The sequence below is a fragment of the Apis florea genome, unplaced genomic scaffold (genome assembly GCF_048593485.1).
Source record: "Apis florea isolate Af1SG1 unplaced genomic scaffold, ASM4859348v1 contig_1789_pilon, whole genome shotgun sequence".
NCBI classification, from domain to species: Eukaryota; Metazoa; Arthropoda; class Insecta; order Hymenoptera; family Apidae; genus Apis; species Apis florea.
This window is the reverse complement of record NW_028256481.1, coordinates 2,831,846-2,853,340: the sequence shown is the minus strand read 5'-3', so window position 1 is coordinate 2,853,340 and position 21,495 is coordinate 2,831,846. Positions and strand designations below refer to the sequence as shown.

The 21,495-nt window shown below is 21.0% G+C and overlaps 1 protein-coding gene across 2 annotated transcripts in view; it reads right to left on the bottom strand.

The window, feature by feature from the left end:
- Positions 1-21,495, bottom strand: part of jar (Myosin heavy chain 95F jaguar) — a 22,450-nt gene extending 955 nt beyond the window's left edge. The window contains exons 1-17 of one of the 2 annotated variants that reach the window (XM_086909386.1): positions 21,229-21,495; positions 8,580-8,766; positions 8,073-8,146; positions 7,746-7,875; positions 7,486-7,650; positions 6,990-7,402; positions 6,245-6,504; positions 5,963-6,120; positions 5,701-5,865; positions 5,398-5,621; positions 5,053-5,244; positions 3,988-4,971; positions 3,599-3,738; positions 3,333-3,374; positions 694-814; positions 490-607; positions 194-406 (exon numbers count right to left, since the gene is read on the bottom strand). In XM_086909386.1, coding sequence (XP_086765512.1) covers positions 194-406; positions 490-607; positions 694-814; positions 3,333-3,374; positions 3,599-3,738; positions 3,988-4,971; positions 5,053-5,244; positions 5,398-5,621; positions 5,701-5,865; positions 5,963-6,120; positions 6,245-6,504; positions 6,990-7,402; positions 7,486-7,650; positions 7,746-7,875; positions 8,073-8,146; positions 8,580-8,766; positions 21,229-21,273 — 3,631 coding nt within the window. In that variant the 5' untranslated portion in view covers positions 21,274-21,495. The remainder of the gene's footprint in view (positions 1-193; positions 407-489; positions 608-693; positions 815-3,332; positions 3,375-3,598; positions 3,739-3,987; positions 4,972-5,052; positions 5,245-5,397; positions 5,622-5,700; positions 5,866-5,962; positions 6,121-6,244; positions 6,505-6,989; positions 7,403-7,485; positions 7,651-7,745; positions 7,876-8,072; positions 8,147-8,579; positions 8,767-21,228) is intronic. The other variant, XM_086909391.1, reaches the window with a different exon arrangement.

The window sequence follows — 21,495 nt, the reverse complement described above, 5'->3', positions numbered from 1 at the left end:
AAGCAAGTTTAGTGACATAATAAAAATATATTGACATAATAAAAATATAATGATTCTAATTCTTACAAATAACTGGTGATCAAAATATTATATATAAATTAAATTAAATTATATTATTTTTTGCTATAGATTATAAAATAGATAGAAAAAGAATAAATAAAAATGAATTAAAAACGAATATTTAAAATTATACCTGCTACCAATAAAATTGGTGCTTTGTCTGGATGAAGTTCCATCTGTCTAGCAACATATTGACCATCGAAATGAGCGTACCACCATCCTCGTTTACCAGGTGCATGTGAGTCTTGCTGACCTGTTACAGTTGGTCGTACAAAAGGAATTCTAAAATATCGTTGCGAAGATTCGACTATAGATTGTTTTATTTGAGATCTTGGTGTTTTTGCAGCTGAAAAAAATATTAGAATATATTAATGTAATATGTTCTATCTAAATAACATGCTTCTTATATAAATAAAATCTAAATTTTACCAGCTTCCATGATAGATTTTGGTGCCCTTTCATTTTCATCCATGGTTGTTCGTCTACGATTTCTTGCTTTCCATGCATGATAAACTTTTAATCTACGATGGAATTCATGACGACAAGCCTATAAAAAAAATTATATATAATTTTACTATAACTTCTTACATTTATTTTATTAAATAAGATAATTTCAAATGTATGTAATTTTACCTCTAACAACTCGATATCGCAAGATGTGTTTATTGCATCTCGTAATTCCGAATACTTCCATTTAGATAAATCATATTTTTTATTAGTCAAAGCTACTTGATTATTACGTATTTGCTCCGATCTATTGTGTCAAAAAAAAATTAATCGATATATAGATGAAATAAATTAATATTAGTTTATAAATTATATATATATATATATATATATATATATATATATATATATATATATATATTTATATTTATATGTATAATATATTAAAAATGTATATGTATATTAATATATATATATATATTAAAAAAATTTATACAATTTATTCAAATGTTAAATATTTTAAATAATTTTCGTATAATATAATATAAACTTCAATATAATATAATTCACATATACTTCTATACGTATATACACATATATATACACATAATATACACATATATATAATATTTAGGATTTTAATATATTTCTTATTTAGAATATTTAGAATATTATATTATATTATTTAGAACATTTGTATGAAAATATTTGTTTATTTTATTTTAATAAATGATCTTTCAAAAATGAATCATAATATATTATAACTTGTCATAATTTGTCATAATTTTGTACATATGGTTATAATTCATTTTTTCTTTATATATTGAAAATTTTTGTATACGAATTTAAAATTTCATGAATGTAAATACATAATATAATTTAATTGTAAATTGTATACATCAAAAATTCTTCCTTGGTGTTTTTTGTGCATGTCAATAGTCATAGCTCATATCAATTATGTTTTTAAAAATAACATTTATAGTATTGTTTTATAATAATAAACATATTTTTATTTCAATACTATAATATTAGGTGTGCAAATAAGTTCTTTCCCCTTTTTTTTCCAAATTCAAGATTTTATTACATAAATCAGATATAAGATTATGGCTCAGAATATTCTCATTCTCTATAACATTTTTCCATCTGGTGTGTAAATTATAAATTCCATAAAAAATGACGGCTACTTGTTGGTTATGAAGTCATTAATACATTTTCGGATATTTAGAGAGCATGTGACTTTCCATCCCAACACAAAATTGTATCTCACGTTCCTTTTGTAACGTATAGCGAGCATTGTCGTGCTGTGAAATCACGTATTTTGTTCCTTATCCAGTAAACGGTCGTTTCTGCTTTAGCTAGTCGTATAAATTCATTAATTAATTTTGGTAATATTTGGCAATTATTGTCCTTCCATGTAAAAGCAGTTCATAATTAATAATTCCTTGGAAATCTCACATAAATAGCAAAATTTTTTTGCAATGCAAATTCGGTTTTGCCACTGAAGCCGACGGTTCCCCGAGATTAATCCATAATTTCGTTTAGGATTGTCATATAAGACCTATTTTTCATCGCCAATAACAATTTTTTACAGAAAACTTTTCCTTTTATGAAAGCAAGATAACAGAAATCTCAAGTCTGTTTTTCTTATTCATTTTACTTAATTCATATGGAACCCATCGCTCTAACTTCTAAATCTTATCCAATTGTTTCAATCGGATAGATACTGCTTGTCTGATGATCCCAATCTTTCTGCTAATTCTTCTTACATCTAGTTCGGATTTTCATTGAGCAATTCCTTTAATTCACCATCATCAAATTTTTTCGATGTACTTAAACCGATCTTCCAAATTAAAATTTCCGGCTCTAAATCTTTGATATGATTTTTTGCATGTTCTGTAAGATATAGCGTTTTCTTCCAATGCCGCACAAATCATTTCAATGTTTTCAATAATTAATTTCCTAAACTGCAATGCAAAAAGTAAACAATGACGCAAATAATGCTTCTCGCACGTTATATTGCTTGAAATTGTTGCATAGAATTAGAAAAACTTTTAACACGCTCATTTTAAAAACAACTCTTTAACTTTTTAAAAACAAAAGAATATTCTTTCAGATGGCATCTGCTCTTTCAAATAGGAAGTAATTCGAATTCAGTCAGAAGTTATGATCGCATAGAAAAAAAAACTTATTTGCACATCTAATAGTAGAATTATTTTCGCCTCTGGTTCTTTATTTTAACTTTGTGAATCTTAAATGATTTATTTGTGCGCAATCAAAATTTATATACAATTTATTATTTTGATAATTTTGTTTAAGTTTGTTTTTATTTTTTATAATTGTTATTAAATAAACTTTTAAATGGAATTATTTTTTATTATTTGAAATATAAATAAAATTTATATTTTAAAAAATCTTTTTATAATTTATCTTTTTAAACTTATTTTTTATGTAATTTGAATCTTATAACTTATTTGATATTTTTATAGAATAAAAATATTGCATTATAAATTATCTATAATTTATATAATTAATAATAATAAATTTAAATTAAAAAAAAGCTTAATTTAAATTTAAATTTTCAGTAGAATATAATATATTTCTCTTAAATCTTGTTCATATATCAAGAAAATTATGTTATAAATATTTTATTTTGAAACAAATGAATATTATTTAAATAAAAAATATTTCATTCTATAAGCAATAAAATTCAAATATTAATATTGCAAAAAATAAATGTTAGTAAATTATCTACTAAAATAAAATTATAATAAATTATTAAATATTAGTTTTGCATGCAGTAAATATCTCAACGAATGTTACACTACCTTATTAGCCTGTTGTTTGATGGTATTTGTACATCGGAACCACTATATATACATATTTAAAAAATAAAATTTTATTTTATTGTTTAAAAAAATTCGAGTTATATTATATTTTAGCTAGATTTTAAATAATTAAATAATTTAAATTCATTTATTATCAGTTTAGATTATTTTATTTTTTTTTAATTATAAATGAAAGAAAAACGAAGAAAAATGATGAAATAAATTTTAAATGTTAAAATTGATAAAAATAATGCGAGATATAATACCTTCGTACAGGTGGTGGAGAATCTTCAACTTGTCCGTTTGATTCTTGAGCTAATCTTACTGCTAATTCGTGATCTCTTCTTTCCTGTTCCAATAATTCGCGATATTTACTTTCTTCCATTGCTTCTTTCTCTATCTGCGCCTTCAAAATAAATTATAAAATATGTTACAATTAATGTTATTTATTCCACCCGATTTGAAAAATCAATATTTTAACTTCATGATGAGAAACATATCAAATATGACAAAACACCAATATAATAAATATTATATTTGATCTTAGTCATAAAATCGAGAAGAATAATTACTATTGGTTATTAGGAAAATTACCATATATGTGAAAAAAAATTATCTTATAAAAAAAATAAATGATAAAATAAAATATATATACTTGAAGAATTGCAGCAGTTTTTTTATCTTCTTCTTCTTGTTTTCTTTTTTGCTCTTCTTCTATCTTTCTTCTTATTTCAATTTCATGTTTCTTTCTTCTATTTTCTTCCTCTTCTCTTTTTTTTCTTTCTTCTTCTTCTTTTTTCTGCTTTTCGATTTCTAATTCCTGTTGAATTTTTCTTAGTCTTGCTTGTTCCTCAGCAATTTTTTGTCGTTTAACATTATCTTGCAATAATGCCATTTGTTTGTTTACTTGATTTACTAAATTCATATATAAATTATCAATTTCCATTGATTTTATTTTCTCATTGACTTTAATCTTTTTAATCGCTTCATCCAAATTATATTGCAATCTTTTTATGTCATTCATACATTGTTCATGATTTTTTAATTGCTTGGATGTTTCTTCCATACCGTTTAACTGTGTCTTCAAGTTTTCAATTTTTCGAATTCCTTTTATGCGAGGACGATGTTGTTTTTTAGCTATATACATTCTTACTGTTTTTTGTAAAATAATTAAATGCTGTCTTCGATAAATAATTTTGTTTTTCAATTTGATCACGGATAATGCGCAGAACTGCATTTTGTTCCATCGAGACTTAAGCAACCATTTCTTTACGTTAGCTACCAATTTTCTTAAATTCTCAGGATCCGATTTCATGATTTTATCAAATTCAGCAAATTTTCCAGGTTTAAAGAATACTCTGGTAATTCCAAATTTAAAATCTTTTTTATTTAATTTTAAACTATGAAGCAATGCTTCGCAGAAAAATCTAGGTTCTAGTTTGGCTAATTCTGGCGGAAGATAAGTTTTATACATATTGTACAATTCTTGAAATGGGACTCTACTAGGATAACCATGTTCCATGAGTTCTAAGACAGATGTCATTCCGGAACAACGAAGTTGTCCTAAAATACTATTTCCATCAAATTGATAAGCCACCATTTCATTATTTGGTTTTATACATCGAATAAAATTCGTACCCTATAGAAAAATTTAATTTATGATTTAATTCCTTCCATGAAGAAACATAATATTAAAACAAATAATTTAAACACTTTTTACATTGTTTTTTAATTTATCCATAAGTTCCCCAAGTTGTGTTTTGAATTTACTGCCGACACTGATGAATGTAAGTTTTCCTTTCTGACGAGAATTATTGGCAAATTGTGTTCTGAGAAATTTATTATTACTTTCTTGAATTAATGCTTCTAAAGAAGCATGTAGAGCATCATTGTTTTTCTCTATGAATTGATTCTAAAAAGAAAAATTGTTTAAAGTTTTTAAAGAATAGAAAATTAAAACGTATTGAAGAAAGCATAATATCTATGTATATTTATAATATGTATATTATATTAGTGATAAAAATATTTTCTATAAAAACGTGTTTAACACAGAATATTATAATACCGTTTGATAACAAACACCACCAGCATAATGACGAATTACAAATCCTTCATCATCACGTAATTCTCTATGAGCTTTCAAGCGAGAAGTTCGCGGCAAAGTTATTCTAAAATGACCATTCCAGACACGATGAACCTCACTAGTAAAATGTGCAAAACTATGAGTTGGTAATTTTGATTCTTCGTCTAAGAGGCTAAAAATTCCCATGTTTTTTGACTCAATTAAATCTAAAAATTAAAAAATATAAAAAAATATTATTTTATTATCATTATTTTAAGATTAAAATGATTAAATGATTATATTTACCAATGCAATCTTGATTATCTACATAAGATATCTTTGGAACATTAAGTGATTCTCTTGCATAAAGATCTTGTTCATATTTTAAAATTCTTTCATTAAAAAATTGTTGTAATTTTTCATTACAATAATTTATACAGAATTGTTCAAAACTGTTAACTTTAAAATATTCTTTAAAAAAAAATAATAATGCATAATAAATTATGATTATAAAATAAAAATTATAATACATATATACATATATACATATATACACATATATACATACCAAATCCTGCAATATCCAAAACACCAATATAATAACTTGAAGCTTTAAAAGGAATACTCTTATTGATACGAGCTACAATATGATCAAATAATTTACTGTAAATAGCTTTAGCCAAAGCATCTCTGGCATTATTAGCTTCGTAAACTTTCAATGGTACCCTTAAAATATTGAATTATAATTAATTTTATCATAATTAAATTTTTATTAGATTTCTTTTTTATATTATTTCTGATTTTTTTCTGAATTTTTTTGATTTTCTATTTCTAATTTTTATAAACTTACATAATAACCGTTCCCTTGATACCGCCACGACTCGTCTGCATTACTTTTGAAACTAAAGCTTGTCTAAGTTCTTCAGGATCAACAGCTAATAATTTTGCACTCATTAATACTGCTTTCTCGGAATTGGCGCATATTCTAGAGCCTCCTTTTGTGTCTTCAGGATTGTCTTCAAAAGTAATATTTCCAAGATGAAGTACCGCAGCTACCATTGTATAAATTTCCATTCTTTCTACTTCGGTCAAGCCGAGTCGTGTCAAAGCCTTATGAAAATTTGAATACTTGATTATTATTTTAACTATGAAATAAATAAATCTGTCGAAATCAATTATGTACATAAGCCGAGTCGTGTTAAAGCCTTATGAAAATTTGAATACTTGATTATTATTTCTATGAAATAAAATCTATCAAAATCAATTATATACATAAAATATTATATAAGTGAAAAAGATCGCTGTAATAAAAATTCAAAAGGAAAAAAATAAATAAAAATTAAAGTCAAATAAAAAGAATGTTTGATATTTAAAAAATGGTCGAATTACCGTTGCTTTTTCCTGTATTTAAAAAATTCAAATCCAATCAGCGAAAAGAGAGATAAATATAAATATAATTATTAATTTTTTAAAAAATGCTTTTTATAATAAATTGTTAAATAAATTAATAAAAATTATTTGCAATTTGAAACCTTAAAAATATTAAAATATTGGTAGTATAACTCTAAATAATCTAACATAATATTTATATTTACTTGATCAATAGCATTAAATCCTTCAACGTCATCCAAGATTGGATCGTGCAAGCTACCTTTTATAATTTGATCATGACTTTTTTGAGTTTCCTTCAACTTTTTTTCTGATTCATTGTTACAGAAATACTGTGTACAACCATTTTTTAGATATTGGAAATCGTCCGGTTTTGTAATTCCAAGTTTTGCACGAAGTTCTGGAGGAGCACCCGCACACATCATGTAGAAAACATGATAGTTTCTTTCATCAGGACTCTGAAGACATACTCTCGATTTTTCCAATAAATAATGAGAAATATAACCCCCAACCACTTGGCATTTCGAATCGAAATGAACTTCCATGAATTTACCAAAACGAGAGCTATTATTGTTTCGCTTAGTTTTTGCGTTTCCAAAAGCTTCCAACACTGGGTTTGCTAATAAGAAGAATATAGAGAGATGTATATAATCTATTTTTCATATTTAATTATAATGTAACACTTTTTTTCATAGTATGCACCATCTAAAATCTTCTGTTCAATTGGCCCAGCCGTGGATCCCCATAAGTCACAAAGATATCGAAGCAGATACTTTGTAGATTCAGTTTTGCCTGCTCCCGATTCTCCAGAAACAATGATACTTTGTGATTGTTTTAATACTTTCATATCTCTAAATGCTTTATCAGCTGAGAAAAAAGGAAATAAAAATTAATTAAAAAAATATATATATATAAATTTAATGATAAAAATTGAATAAATATATTAAATTAACAATAAATACCAATAGCGAAAACATGAGGAGGTGTTTCTCCTAAAGATTTTCCTTTATAAGCTTTGATTGTTTCAGTAGAATAAAGATCTTTAACCTCGCAATAAGGATTTACAGCAATTAAGATATTGGCTACGTAAGTCTACAAGTATTAACAAAAAGCATTAATCAATTTATTTATTTCTTTGAATTATAATATTCATAAATATATGAAAAAAGTAATTTATTATCCATAACATTTTTCAAGTTTTATTAAATTATTTAGAAACGTGTTTATTTTTATAGTGTATTCTTTAATTGTTTTGAATAATGCATTATAATTTGCGAACAATTACTTACGTATATACTATCCTTGAAATAACGAGTCCGTATGTTGTTCAATAATGTGGCCTCGTTCAGGTACATCAGAGCGCCTAGAATCATGAAAAACAGAACAAACTAGTGAAAGTAAATTTTGAAAAGCAAGAAAAAGAGAAAGTTACCTGCAAGATATCTGTTTCTAACGGATATGTACATGAGTACATTTCTTATATATTTTACTATGCAATAATAATAAAATATATATATATATATATATATTATACTATATAATTATTATTATTTAGATTCCAATTAATTTAATAGAAATTTGATAGAAATTTCGATATATAAAAAATCATGGAAATAAATAAATAAATATATATATGGTTTATTTTGATTATTTTAAAATCTATTAAATTATAGAAGATTAAAGAAAATTAGAAAAAATAAGAGATAGAAGAAGAAGAAGTAACAAGAAAAAATAAATTAGAAATTAGAAGTAGAAATTAAATAATTAAATTAAATAATTTATAAATATGAAATTACAATTATCTTCAACATCTTTGGTGTATTCTCCAGCAGGATAAACTTCTTCCAATGGGCAGGTACGTTGTGCATATTTTGGATCCAATGGTATGATCAAAGCATCACCATCAACCATGTCCACGAACTTGCCAATTATAAAACCCTCTTGAGGATCTCGCACCCACACCTGCTGGTTCTCCATACCGGTCTATTTTAGAATAACAATAAAATATAAATAATATAAATAATATTTCAAACAATTATGCGAGATTTACAATTATTTATTTTTTATTTTAAAATTTAATAGATAATAAAAAATATTAAAAATAAAGTATTAAATAATTAATAATAGTTATATAAATAATAAAAGACTAGTATAAAAATCATTAAAAGAATGTTTTTTTTTATTTTTAAAAATTTATTGTTAAGAACTAGTTCTTCAATTATTAAAAATAATTAAGATAAAATAGAAAAAAAAATGATCAGAATCGAAAATAAATATAATATGAATATTCATAAATATATTATTTTAATATGAATTAAATAAAAAATATTTCTAATAAATAGTTCTATTTCCATCACTCGTCACATTGACATTCGTTCTATTTTACTTCGGATTTTATTCTAATTCGGATTTAAATTGCTTATAATTTAATAAGTAATTTTAACCGATATTTTTGTATATCAATTTTTGTGTTCATTTTGATGTGTAGAATTTTCTAAAGATGTCTCATGAATATATTATTAATATATAAATATAATCAAAAATATAAATATAATAAATAATCATTTACAAATCTCTCGTTTTTTCCTCTTTTTCAATGAATTATAATTCTCAATGAGATTATAATATGTATAAAAGAAAATTCTTCAGTGTATACTGTATATATATAATAATATAGCACTCAATATCGTGATACTTGTGAAAGAAAAACAATTTTATTTCTTTAAAATTGACAAAAAATTTTTTAAGATAAAAAGTGATTTATATTATCAAAATTAATATCTGTTTATTTGTAAATTAATTTACTATATAATATTTTTCATTTTTTTTAATATTTAATATATACTCATTAATAGTCATTTAATATATTTAAATTGTTATAATGTTGAAAAATTTTTAAGCAGTACAAGTATAAATAAAATATATAAAAAAAAAACAGAAAAATAACATTAAAAAAGTAAAAAGTATAATCATTAAAATAAAATTGAGATTATAAAAAAGATATTATTAATCGAGCTTAAATCATAAAATTTTTTCCGTATAATTTTATCAAAAATTGAAATCCATATAATAAATAAAAATTTTATTCGAATCCAATTCAATCATCCATCATTGATAATTCTAAACAGATAAAATGATGAGTAAAAGTAATTTATTTACCCGTTGCTACCATTTTGACAGATTAGACAATGACAAACGAAATTGGACTGCATTGCATTATTGATAGAAGAAACACTATAAGTGTCACCGTTAAAGCTATTCAACGAGGATTTAAAACGACCCTCAATGGAATAGACGAGAGATAATATATTTACGAAGGACACAAAATTCAATATATCTGAATTGAATTTTAAAAACGGAATATTATTTTAAACTGACAAAATTCTATACATATTAGATTGCGCATTCTTATGCATCTAAGTTAAATTTAAATATAAAAAAATATACAATGTATGTAAAGAAACATAAAATATCTAAAATACAATTTCTTGTATATTTACATGTATAATATAAAAAAATACAAAATAAATCTAAAATACAATAATTCTTATTTTCTAAAAGATAAAATTTCTATTTAAATTTCATATCTATAATTTTATTAAAAATTTGAATTTCCATAGATAATAATATATATATAATATATGTAATATAATAACAAATAAATAATACCTATTTCGAGAAATTTATCATAAAAATTTCATTTAAAATATTATGAAATTATATTAAAAAATAGAATATTATATATCTGTAGATGGAATTTTTTTAACGAGTTCTTTCATCTGATGTAATGAATTTATTTGAAATTTTTGGATTCTTATCGAATGTTATCATAATATAGATAAGAAATGCACAATCAAATGACTCACTGCGACGATTTACCTACATAAAACTTATTTTATCTACTATTTTTTTTTTTTATATTTATATTTATATTTACTGTTCTTTTATGGGATAAAAAAAGAATATAGAAAATTATATTTTAATTTATAAATATATATATATATTTTTTTAAATATTTTATAAATATTTTATAAATATTTTTTTTCCTTTATTATATACTTCCTCTATTTCCTCTATTATATACTTCATAAATATATATTTCGTACTCGTGTAAAGAAAAATAATCTTGATATTGTCATTTTGTATATTCGATTTTGATTTAAAAATGTTTGAAACACAATATTGAATGAATACAGATTATATATCTATTATTTAATGTAAGAATATTTTTAATACATCTACATATTAATGAGTAGTTTCTACAAATTTTTCATCTAAAAATTTCTTTCATCAATTAATAAATATGAAAATGATATATAGTATTAAAAAAAACAAAGATAAAAAAAAATTTATGATTTTAAGGGTTTATAGTATTATAAAAAGAACAAAAAATATTTTATTAACATGATTTTGCAATCAATCTTTTTGACTAATCAATTTTTATTATTGACAAACATTCGATGTTATAAATGAATTTCTTTGCAAATTAAATATAAATAGAGGAATTGATTTCCCAGGAGAATATTAATTTGAAATTTTTAACATTACTATTACTATTAATATTAACAAAGATTAATTCACAAAGTTCTTAGACACGAAAAGAAAAAAACTTTTACTTGTAAAAGTAAAAACTATTAATCATACACAAAATTCATATTTGCTATTTTTATATATAATTCGAATAAATAGACATAAATTTACTGAAGAATAAAGATGATTTTAATTAATCAATCAATCAATATTAGATAAATATTGAGAATTTGCGTTTGTGAAATAATTTCTGTTAATATTAATTAATATTAACAATATTCACAACATCAAATGTTCATTAATAATAAAAAATCGATTTTATGTCGAAAAGATTGATTGCAGTATTGACAGAATATTTTTTTTTCTTGTTGTGGATACTATAAGTTCTTAAAATTTTGGATTTCTTTTTGTATATATAATGTATTATATTATATTATATATATGTACAATGATTAATAATTATTTTCATACACTTTATATCCTTTCGAAAGAAATCGTTATATATTAAAACACTGTTATTTCATGAATAATTGTAATAAAATGTTAAAAATGAGCTTGCGAATCAAAATAGTATGATTTCAAATAGCACATTGAATATATATTCTAATAAAATATGCAGTGTAATGGAAAGAATTAGAAATTCTTTAATGAAAATTAAAAGCATAAAGTTATTTATTTATTATATATATATGGTTTATAAAAATATTTGGACTTTTTTATTTTTTAATAATGAATAATTAATGAATAATTTTTTATTTATGAGTATATAAAATATAATTGTCTGAATCTATTTTTTTCACCAATTTTAATAATCTTGAAATATTTTGAGTTCTTTATAACATATAACCGGCAAACAATTTTAGTTTTTAAGATATTTGTAAAAAATCTTCAATATTATTACTATCTACTACATATACATTTACAATATACGCGCAATATAAGCAATTTCTTTACTGTTTATATAAATATAATTTATAAAAAAAAATATTATTATACTTAACATTTATTTATAGCGAGTTTGAACATTAGCAAAATGCAAAAAAAACAATATATATATAAAACAATTTCTGGGCAATCAAAAATTAATTATAAATAGAGTTTTCCTATATTTTATTATATAATTTTCTATATTTTATTATATATTCATTATAAAGAAAATTTTAAAGAATTCCTGTTCAAATCTGTAAAAAAATAGATTTTTGACAAATTCACATAATTTAAAAATAGATTTTTGATAAATTATAGCATATATATGTTATCAGCTGTCTTCAAGTAACAACTGCACTGTACATGATGCATATATATAGATAAAATTCAATAATATAATATCGAAAAATTTTATAAATAATTCGAAAAATAAATTCGATTATATTTAACAATTATATAACGATATATTTATATTAATTATAAGAAAAATAAACTCAAATTTGTTTCTTTCGATAAAACATCTATTATACTTTATAAATATGAATTTAATTTTAATTAACTTGATATAATCAAATAATATTAAAAATTTAACAAAATCACAATTATTTTTTCCGTCAAAAGTATTTGGACTTTAAAAATTTATAGTAAAATAACAATTTTTTATAAAAATTAAATATTGATTTTAATATTTTCTATAACATATTTTGAATAATTTAAAATATTAAAAATTATTTTTAATATTATTTATTAACAAACAGTCTATATTTTATTTCTGTTTTAATTTGTTATTTTTTTTAATATGTATTATTTTTTATCCGAATTTTTTATCCGTTTTTTATTTGGATAGTTCAATGATCTCATGAGAATATACAAACGCATAACATTAATTTAATTTGATTTGCAATATATTTCATTGTACTTGTAAGTTATGTTTTCTTTTGGTTTATCTTGCAATACTCAAAGCATATAATAAATTAACAAATTTTTTATTCTTATTCTATTTTAAAATCATATATAACAACTTTTACAATATTGCACAGAACCCTAATCAAATGCAAAATTTGCTAATTTATTATTTGAATACTATTATAACAAAAATTGAAGAAAAATGCATTTTTATTTTTGCCAAAACATTCGGATGCATTATAAATTTAATCATCAAACTAAATTAACAAATTTTTTGCATAAATATGTTTATGTAAATAATATATGAACCATCAAATGGATAAAAAAATAATATATATTATTATTAAAAAAATACATATATATTAAAAAAATAATAAAATCTTTTAAAAAAGAATATTAAGGAATAAAATATAAATTATATTGTTAACAAAAATAATTTTTAATATCTTAGATCTCAAAATGATATATATATCGAAACAATTTAATTTTTATATAAAATTTTATAAAAAAATTGCTATTTTATTTATTTATTTATTTTATTTATTATATTATTATTTTTTAAATATATATATCTGATTATTTTTGTGATTTCACTTTTTAATATTATTTTATCAAATTAATTAAATAAATTGTTAATATTTATAAAGTACAATAAATAGTTTAAAAACGAGAAAATATGAATAATATATTTTCAAAAAAAAAAATAAATTTGAATTTATTTCTTCTATAATATGTAATTAATAAAAATATAATCGTTAAATTTAAGCATATATACATATACATCAAGGATATTTTTGTGAATAACTATTTATATATTATATATATAATATGAACATATATACAAACTTTTATTAAAATCAAGATTTTCATTTTAGGTAAATTTTCTTATAAAATAATATTCACATGTTTTCGTGAATAATACGAAAAATATATATAATATAGTATATTATATATATATCTCATTCAGATTTATTTACTCGATGAAACATAACGTCTCTTTATTAAAAATTGCTCATTAATATATGAATATATTAAAAATATTTTTGGATAAAATAATATTATAGAAATTTATAATATTCGCATTTATAATATAATATATCGTGTTTCAAATATTTTTATATCAGACAATACTATATTCTAAAACTTAGATCGCATTTTAAAAAAAAAGCTTAAGCAATGTATTCGATACATAGGTTTCAATATTAAATTACAAGATAATTAAGTCAAAAGTAAATAAAATTAAGCCAGAATTTGTTGATAATGTTAACCGAATATTCTCGCATGACTGATCTAGAAAGTGCGAGAAAGCAATGATTTCGACTAGTTTATTCTGTCGATGCATTCCCAACATCCCGTTAGAAGTATCATAACGGTAAAAATAACCGGTAGATCCTTATATCGATCCTTGAAACTTGAATCAAAACTGCTAATCTATGAATTTTTGTTCTATGTTTTGAATGATTTATGAATAATAATATCAATGTACAATTATTGATAATATGTTTTATGGATTATAAATTTTACTTATTATTAAATAAAAATAATTATATTGTTATATACAATAAATTTTTTCATATTACAATATGTGACTTGAATCGAGATCTTTATTGCAAATTAAATAATGTAAAATATAAAAAAAATATATATAATTAAAACTAGATAGCAATATAATTTTTATTCAAATTTAAAACTTTATAAAATTTTGAAATTCTTAAAACTCTTAAAAACCTAGAATACTTATGTTTTTTCCCGAATTCTTTTAATGTAGCAATAACAATAATTAATGTATTTAATTTGCAAGAAATTTTTATTTTAATAAATATATTTTAATATATTTAATAATATTTTAATAAATTTAATTTTTTTGCAAGTTTTTTATTTTAAGTTTTTAGAAGTTCAAATTATAAAAATAGCAAAAAATTTTAAAATTCAAAAATTCGGAATTTTTTGAATTTTAAGGTTTCGATATTTTAAATAATCTATTTTTAAATATAATAATTTTAAATATTGAAATGATTCATTCATTATTTTGTTTTTTAGTGAAAAAACGAAAAAAATAACATCCAGCTATATTTTTTATATTTCAAATTATTTTCAATCATCAATACGCTATAAAAAACATATATGATTATACATCCATAAAATAAAATGAATGAATCGAAAGAGGGAAAACAGGAAACGGCAGGTGGACACAATGCATGATAGTCAGAAACAGGGAGACACGCGTCAGTGACCTTACTTGTTTTTCAACGAATTTTACTGCAAGGAATTACAAAATAAAAAAAAATAAAAAAAAACATGTTTATTACATAATTTATGATGAAAATGAAGCGCATATCTTTTTTGAGGGATAACATTACAATATGAAATTAGATAAGTGTCATTGAATCATTGTTTTTTTTTTTTTTTTTTTTTTATATTGTCGCTTCAATGACATTTTAAATCTACTTTTAAACTCCAAACTTTAAACTGGAGTCTGGATTCAGTCCATGATTCTGCTTGGTTTCGTCATGGCAAGAAAGTAAGAGCCGCCTATCTGTTGTCACGGTCAACGAACTCAGGACAACTACTTTACCTTCTGCGAAAATACTCATTACGTATTACGTCCACGCATTGCGTAGCTACTGTGTAATTAGACGTTACGCTTAAACCATTTTCGTAATTTATTTGACAATTAGAGATTTGAGAATAGAATACAAAATTAAAGAATTAATTTTAATATTATAATATTTATGAATGTAATCTTGTAGAAACGTAATTTTATTTATAATAATATTTATTTGTATTTATAATAATACAAATTATAATTGATTATGATTTTTCATTTTGATTTAAAAATTAAAGATTAATAATTGTAATGAATTGGCTGTTTTTTATTAATAAAATAAAATAATGATAAATATAATAATATAGAAATATAGATAAAATGAAATTTAAAAGAAAATATGGATACATAAATATTTTAATCGTTTTTTAATAACTTTTAAATCACAGTATCATAAAGAATTAATAATACGTAAAATTTTATAGATTTTATACAAATCATTTATAACAAATTTTTATGAACAAAATCACAATTTTATTAATTATTTTATTTATTGTTAATTATCTTAACACATATCAGAAGAATAATGTAAAATGAAACAGATTATACATTATAATTTTACATTAGAATAGAATGGCATCTTAAAATAAACTGTGTTCAATGAACTGTTATTAAGAAAAAATGAAAAAAGAAAATGTAAAATTAAAAAAAAAAAGAATCGGTATTCAAAATGTAATGTAATTTTGTTCTTGAATTTTATTCTTCTTTATATTATTTGTTAAATATAAATAGATTTCAAAATAATAAATTTATGATTTAAAATTGTTTATCTAAATTCCGATTATAAATGATTATCATGTAAAGTGTAAAAAAAATATATATATATATTTTTGCATAAATGTATAGTGAAGTACATGGTTCGTTTATTATTGTACTCACGTACAGTATCATCATTTCGCAGGTCGTTTAATATTAATTGGAACAACCTTCGCGCGATCATCGTCATCAACCGCTTTCAACGATTAGACTAAATTGTAGGACGTGATTTCGAGAGTATGCCTGCTTTACAACGCTATTATAATCTCTCTTCCTCACTTCTCGAACATTTATTATTTTTTATTTCATTTCGATCATGAATTTTTTATATGAGAATAATTATTATTTTCGTAATTGTAGAAACATATAGACAACTTTTGTACAATATAAGAATTAGTGTCCAGTTGTTAGAATCACAATATCGTATATATATCGTATATATATATCGTTTATATATATTTATATATATGTATTATATTTACAGAAATTACATTTCAAAAACAATTATTTTAAATAAATGTAGCTTTATTTTTTAATTAATCAATCATTACTTTTAAAATTATTCTATTAAAGATATATCGCGTTATATAAAGATTTCAACAATTTATGAATTGTTTTATTTGTAATATCATAAAGGTTTTATTAATTTTTATATATTTATTTATTATTTGTATGTATATTTAAATAATGAGAAAATTTGTAATTTCAAAAATCTAAAATATTGATTAACATTTAAACGATTTATTAATCTAAAAACAAAATTGTATGACATCTATGTATAGTTTGAAATAATAAAAAATAAATAGCTTATATATAAAAATCCAGTACGATAACATTCAATAGTTAATAAATTTACTTGCATATTGAATTGTATTTTTAATACATTGTCTTTTTTACATTATCGAAATAATTAGACTTAGTAAGTAAGACTGCTGTTACGTAATCATGGAAACAGTGCGTTCTCATATAGGCGAGTCAATATCGTAAGACAAGAATTATATTGCCAGAGTGGTTCATAAGAACATATATACATTGAATATATATATATACAAGAAATCATGCATTGAAAACAATCATTCTATTTCTATATCATTATTAAAAAAATATCGATATTACTTTATAATTTTAAACATGAAAAAATCTTATAATATGAGATAAATTAAAGATAAAAATTATCTTATAAAATTAACCTGATTATTTGTGATCATGATTTTATTTAATATTATATATTAATTAAAATAATTGATTAAATAACTTTTAAAATTATATAAATTTAAAAGCAAAGTATTTTGTGGTTGTGATAAATATAAGTATATATATGTTTTTTTATTCATTATAAATTATTTCTTCTTTTATTAATTAATATATATATATATATATATATATATATATATATATATATATATATATATATAGTCATTTAATAAAATGATGTCAACTTTATTGATTTGATCATAATAACATCTTGAAAATTCAACTTCCTTTTATTTTATGCATATATAATGTACTATACAATATATAAACTTATTTTCATTAATTTTTTTATAAATAAGAAAAAAAACAAATTTTACTGTACTTTGCAAGAATGGTCATTTTGTTAAGATTATATTCACATTTTTAAAATTTTAATATGAGTGAAATTCATTGCTATACTTCCACACGTAAAGTGAAAAAATATGTTATTGCCTATGAAAATATACACAAGTATATGCAATACTTATAGCAATACTTGTGTAAAATCGCAATTTTAAATTAGATGAAAATAATAATAGATAATGAAGATAATAGATAATAAAATTTCTATAGATTATAAATTTCGTTTCTCGAATCATTCATTTATGAAAAATGATTCTGATTTCAAAAATATTGAATTAAGAGAAAAAAGAAAAAACATTCATTTTATATTTTCAAATCAGAGATTATTTACCTTGCATAAAAAATAAATTTTAAATCTATGTAATAAAGGAAGGAAACTTTTAAATTAATGGTACAATTTAAAAAAGGTAGTAATTAAAAAAAAGTGAAGTGTAAAAGATATCTTGAATGAGGATATGTCATTTCTTAAATTAGGATTGCTAAAATCAAAAAATTGTATCTAATCATTTACGAACATTAAATAATGACGCCTAACACATTCAGATCTGTAATTGAAGAGAAAAAAAACATTAATTTACTCCATTATAAAAAAAAAAATAGATGATATTGAATCTTTGGATTTTGTAGAAAAAATAAGCAATAAATAAGAACATATATATAACATTATCACTTTCTATAATCATGATCATTATATTTACTATTTTCTTATTTTTCGATTTAGACTTATATTCAAAAAATTTCATATTTTATTGTAAATCATATTTTGTATCAAATCATATTTTATTCATTTTTTTTAAATAATTTGTTAAATAATTAATAGATAATAGATAATAGATATAATGCCTATTTCAGTAAACACATTTTTTTTTATTACGTCTAAGAATAACAATCCTAAATGCGATAATGAGAACTATCCATAAAAAAATTGGATGTAAGAATGGTATAAATCAAAACAATAATGAAAAAATAATCATGTATCTTTTCTGAAAAAAAAACGACATTATGATGGTATAATTTTATAGGAGCTTAAAAGAGATGTAATATTTTTTAGTATTATTTATGTATTTTATAGAATTTTTACTTCATTTCTCATTATCTAAAAATTATTTTTTTGATTTTGCATTAAACAATTCAAATATATTTCTATAAATCAATAAATATTAATAATAATATTAAATGATTAATATTAATATGAAATTATATATAATAATTAAGTAATTAATTAATTATTATAAATTATATATAATAATTAATTAAGTATTACATATATTACATATATTATACTATTTTTAATTAATAAAATAAAATTCATTTGAAATATCAAAACTGCAAAATTTTTTAAAACTCAAAAAATTTCAAATTCTTGAGTTTTATGATTTTAAAAATCATTTTGTAATTAAAAATAAAAAGAAATTCTTAAAAATTGAAATATATATCCAAACAAAATATAATTTATACAATAGAAGAAAATAGAAAATAGTATTGGAAAAATTACTTTGATTCTAAATAAGTAATATATATGTATATACATGTATATACATATTTTCAACATTCTCGTTTGAGCTTTCACCATTGATAGAGTAAACTTTTCTCCTTTTTCTTTTCATTATTATCAGATATACTTAATAAGAATAAAATAATGCACGATTCACATGTTAATTTACCTATAGTGAATCGTCTGCTTTCGCGTATCTATATACTTTCGTTCCACTCTCCTAATCTTCCTGAGAAGTTTAATTCGCAAATGAAATATATTGTATATTTTATATTGTGCATCCATGTAATAATAATGATGTTATATATATATATCTATATATCTATAGCACATCAATTACCAGTATGTTTGTATATATATAATAAATATGCAAAAAATAATGAAAAATTATATAATTAATATTTTCCTAATAAATCAATTAATAAAATATTTTGTTGATCAATTTTGTCAATTTTACATTAATTCAAAATTTTATAAATTTATAAGAAATAATTATAGAATATGCATATTTTTTTTTACATGATATTTAAATTATTCGATAAAGCAAAAACTATGATTTCAAAATAAAAAATTTTTCATTTTTTATTTTTAAAAATATTTAAAAACTTGAAATTTAAAAAATTTTAAAAAAATTTATCATATTTTAAAAAACAAAATATTAAAATAATTTTAATAAATATCTTATATTATATCTTTAGTATCATTATCTTTGCATCTTCTTTGCAAAATAATAAAAAAAAATAATTAAAATATATAATTAAATATAGTAATTAAAAAATATATCCCAAAATTTTATATTTTGTATTGAAAAATATAGTAACAATGGATTTTTTCTTATTGAATATCAAAGAATTGATTTAGTTCAAAAATATTAATATTATAAAAATATTAAATATTTATATAACAAAAACGTGAATAAAGTTAATTATTCATGAATAATTATATGAAACATATGTTAAATATTTGTCTTAATTTCTTGTTCAATGTTTTATATTATCATTTATATGTTTATGTATAAACATAAACATAACATTCTGAAATCATTAAACCGATTTTGATCGACAAGTTCAAAATCAATATAAGTACATCAAACCGTTCAAAGACGAAATTTAATTATTAAAATCTTATGGTTGTATTAATTTCATCATTCTCCATGTATAACTTTTTGAATATTACTTAATTCTTATTACAATACTTATTACGTATTATCTTGGATTGCTTTTTAATACATTGATTTAGAGCACATCAATATAATTATAATTTTATATATTAAAAAATGATTATTTAAAGTTTACAATTTAAAGTTACAAAGAAAAAGATTTAAAACGCAAAATTTAATATAATCAAAAGTGAACATTAATAATAAAGATAATAATAAAGAATGTGTCCATAAAAAATATATAAAATAATAATATATATTATATAAAAATATAATAATAATTTGTATATATAAGAGTATATTTAATATAAAATAAAATTTAATATAAATAAAATAGTACATTTTTAAAAAGTAATGAAGATAACAACAAAAAATATAGAAATTTTAACTGAAGAAATTTGTTATATTATAAAATAATCAGATATATACATTGAACAAAAAATATTAATTTGTCAAAACGAAGTTACTTACCGAATCAAAGAATAGATGTGATACAACCGTAATAACGTCCGACATGCAACTGATGCTTTGATGCGTCAGTTCTAACAGTTCGGCAATTTTCGTGTGTTTTCGGACGCGCCACGCGGCAAGTGGCAAACACCTGGCGAATCACGTTACGATAATTTAACCATAGACGAAACATAGAACAGATGTAACATACAATGTTGTTCGCGTCACAGAAATTTGAAGATCCTAATCCTTTTATTATTTCCGTATCATATGCGATATTATTGATTT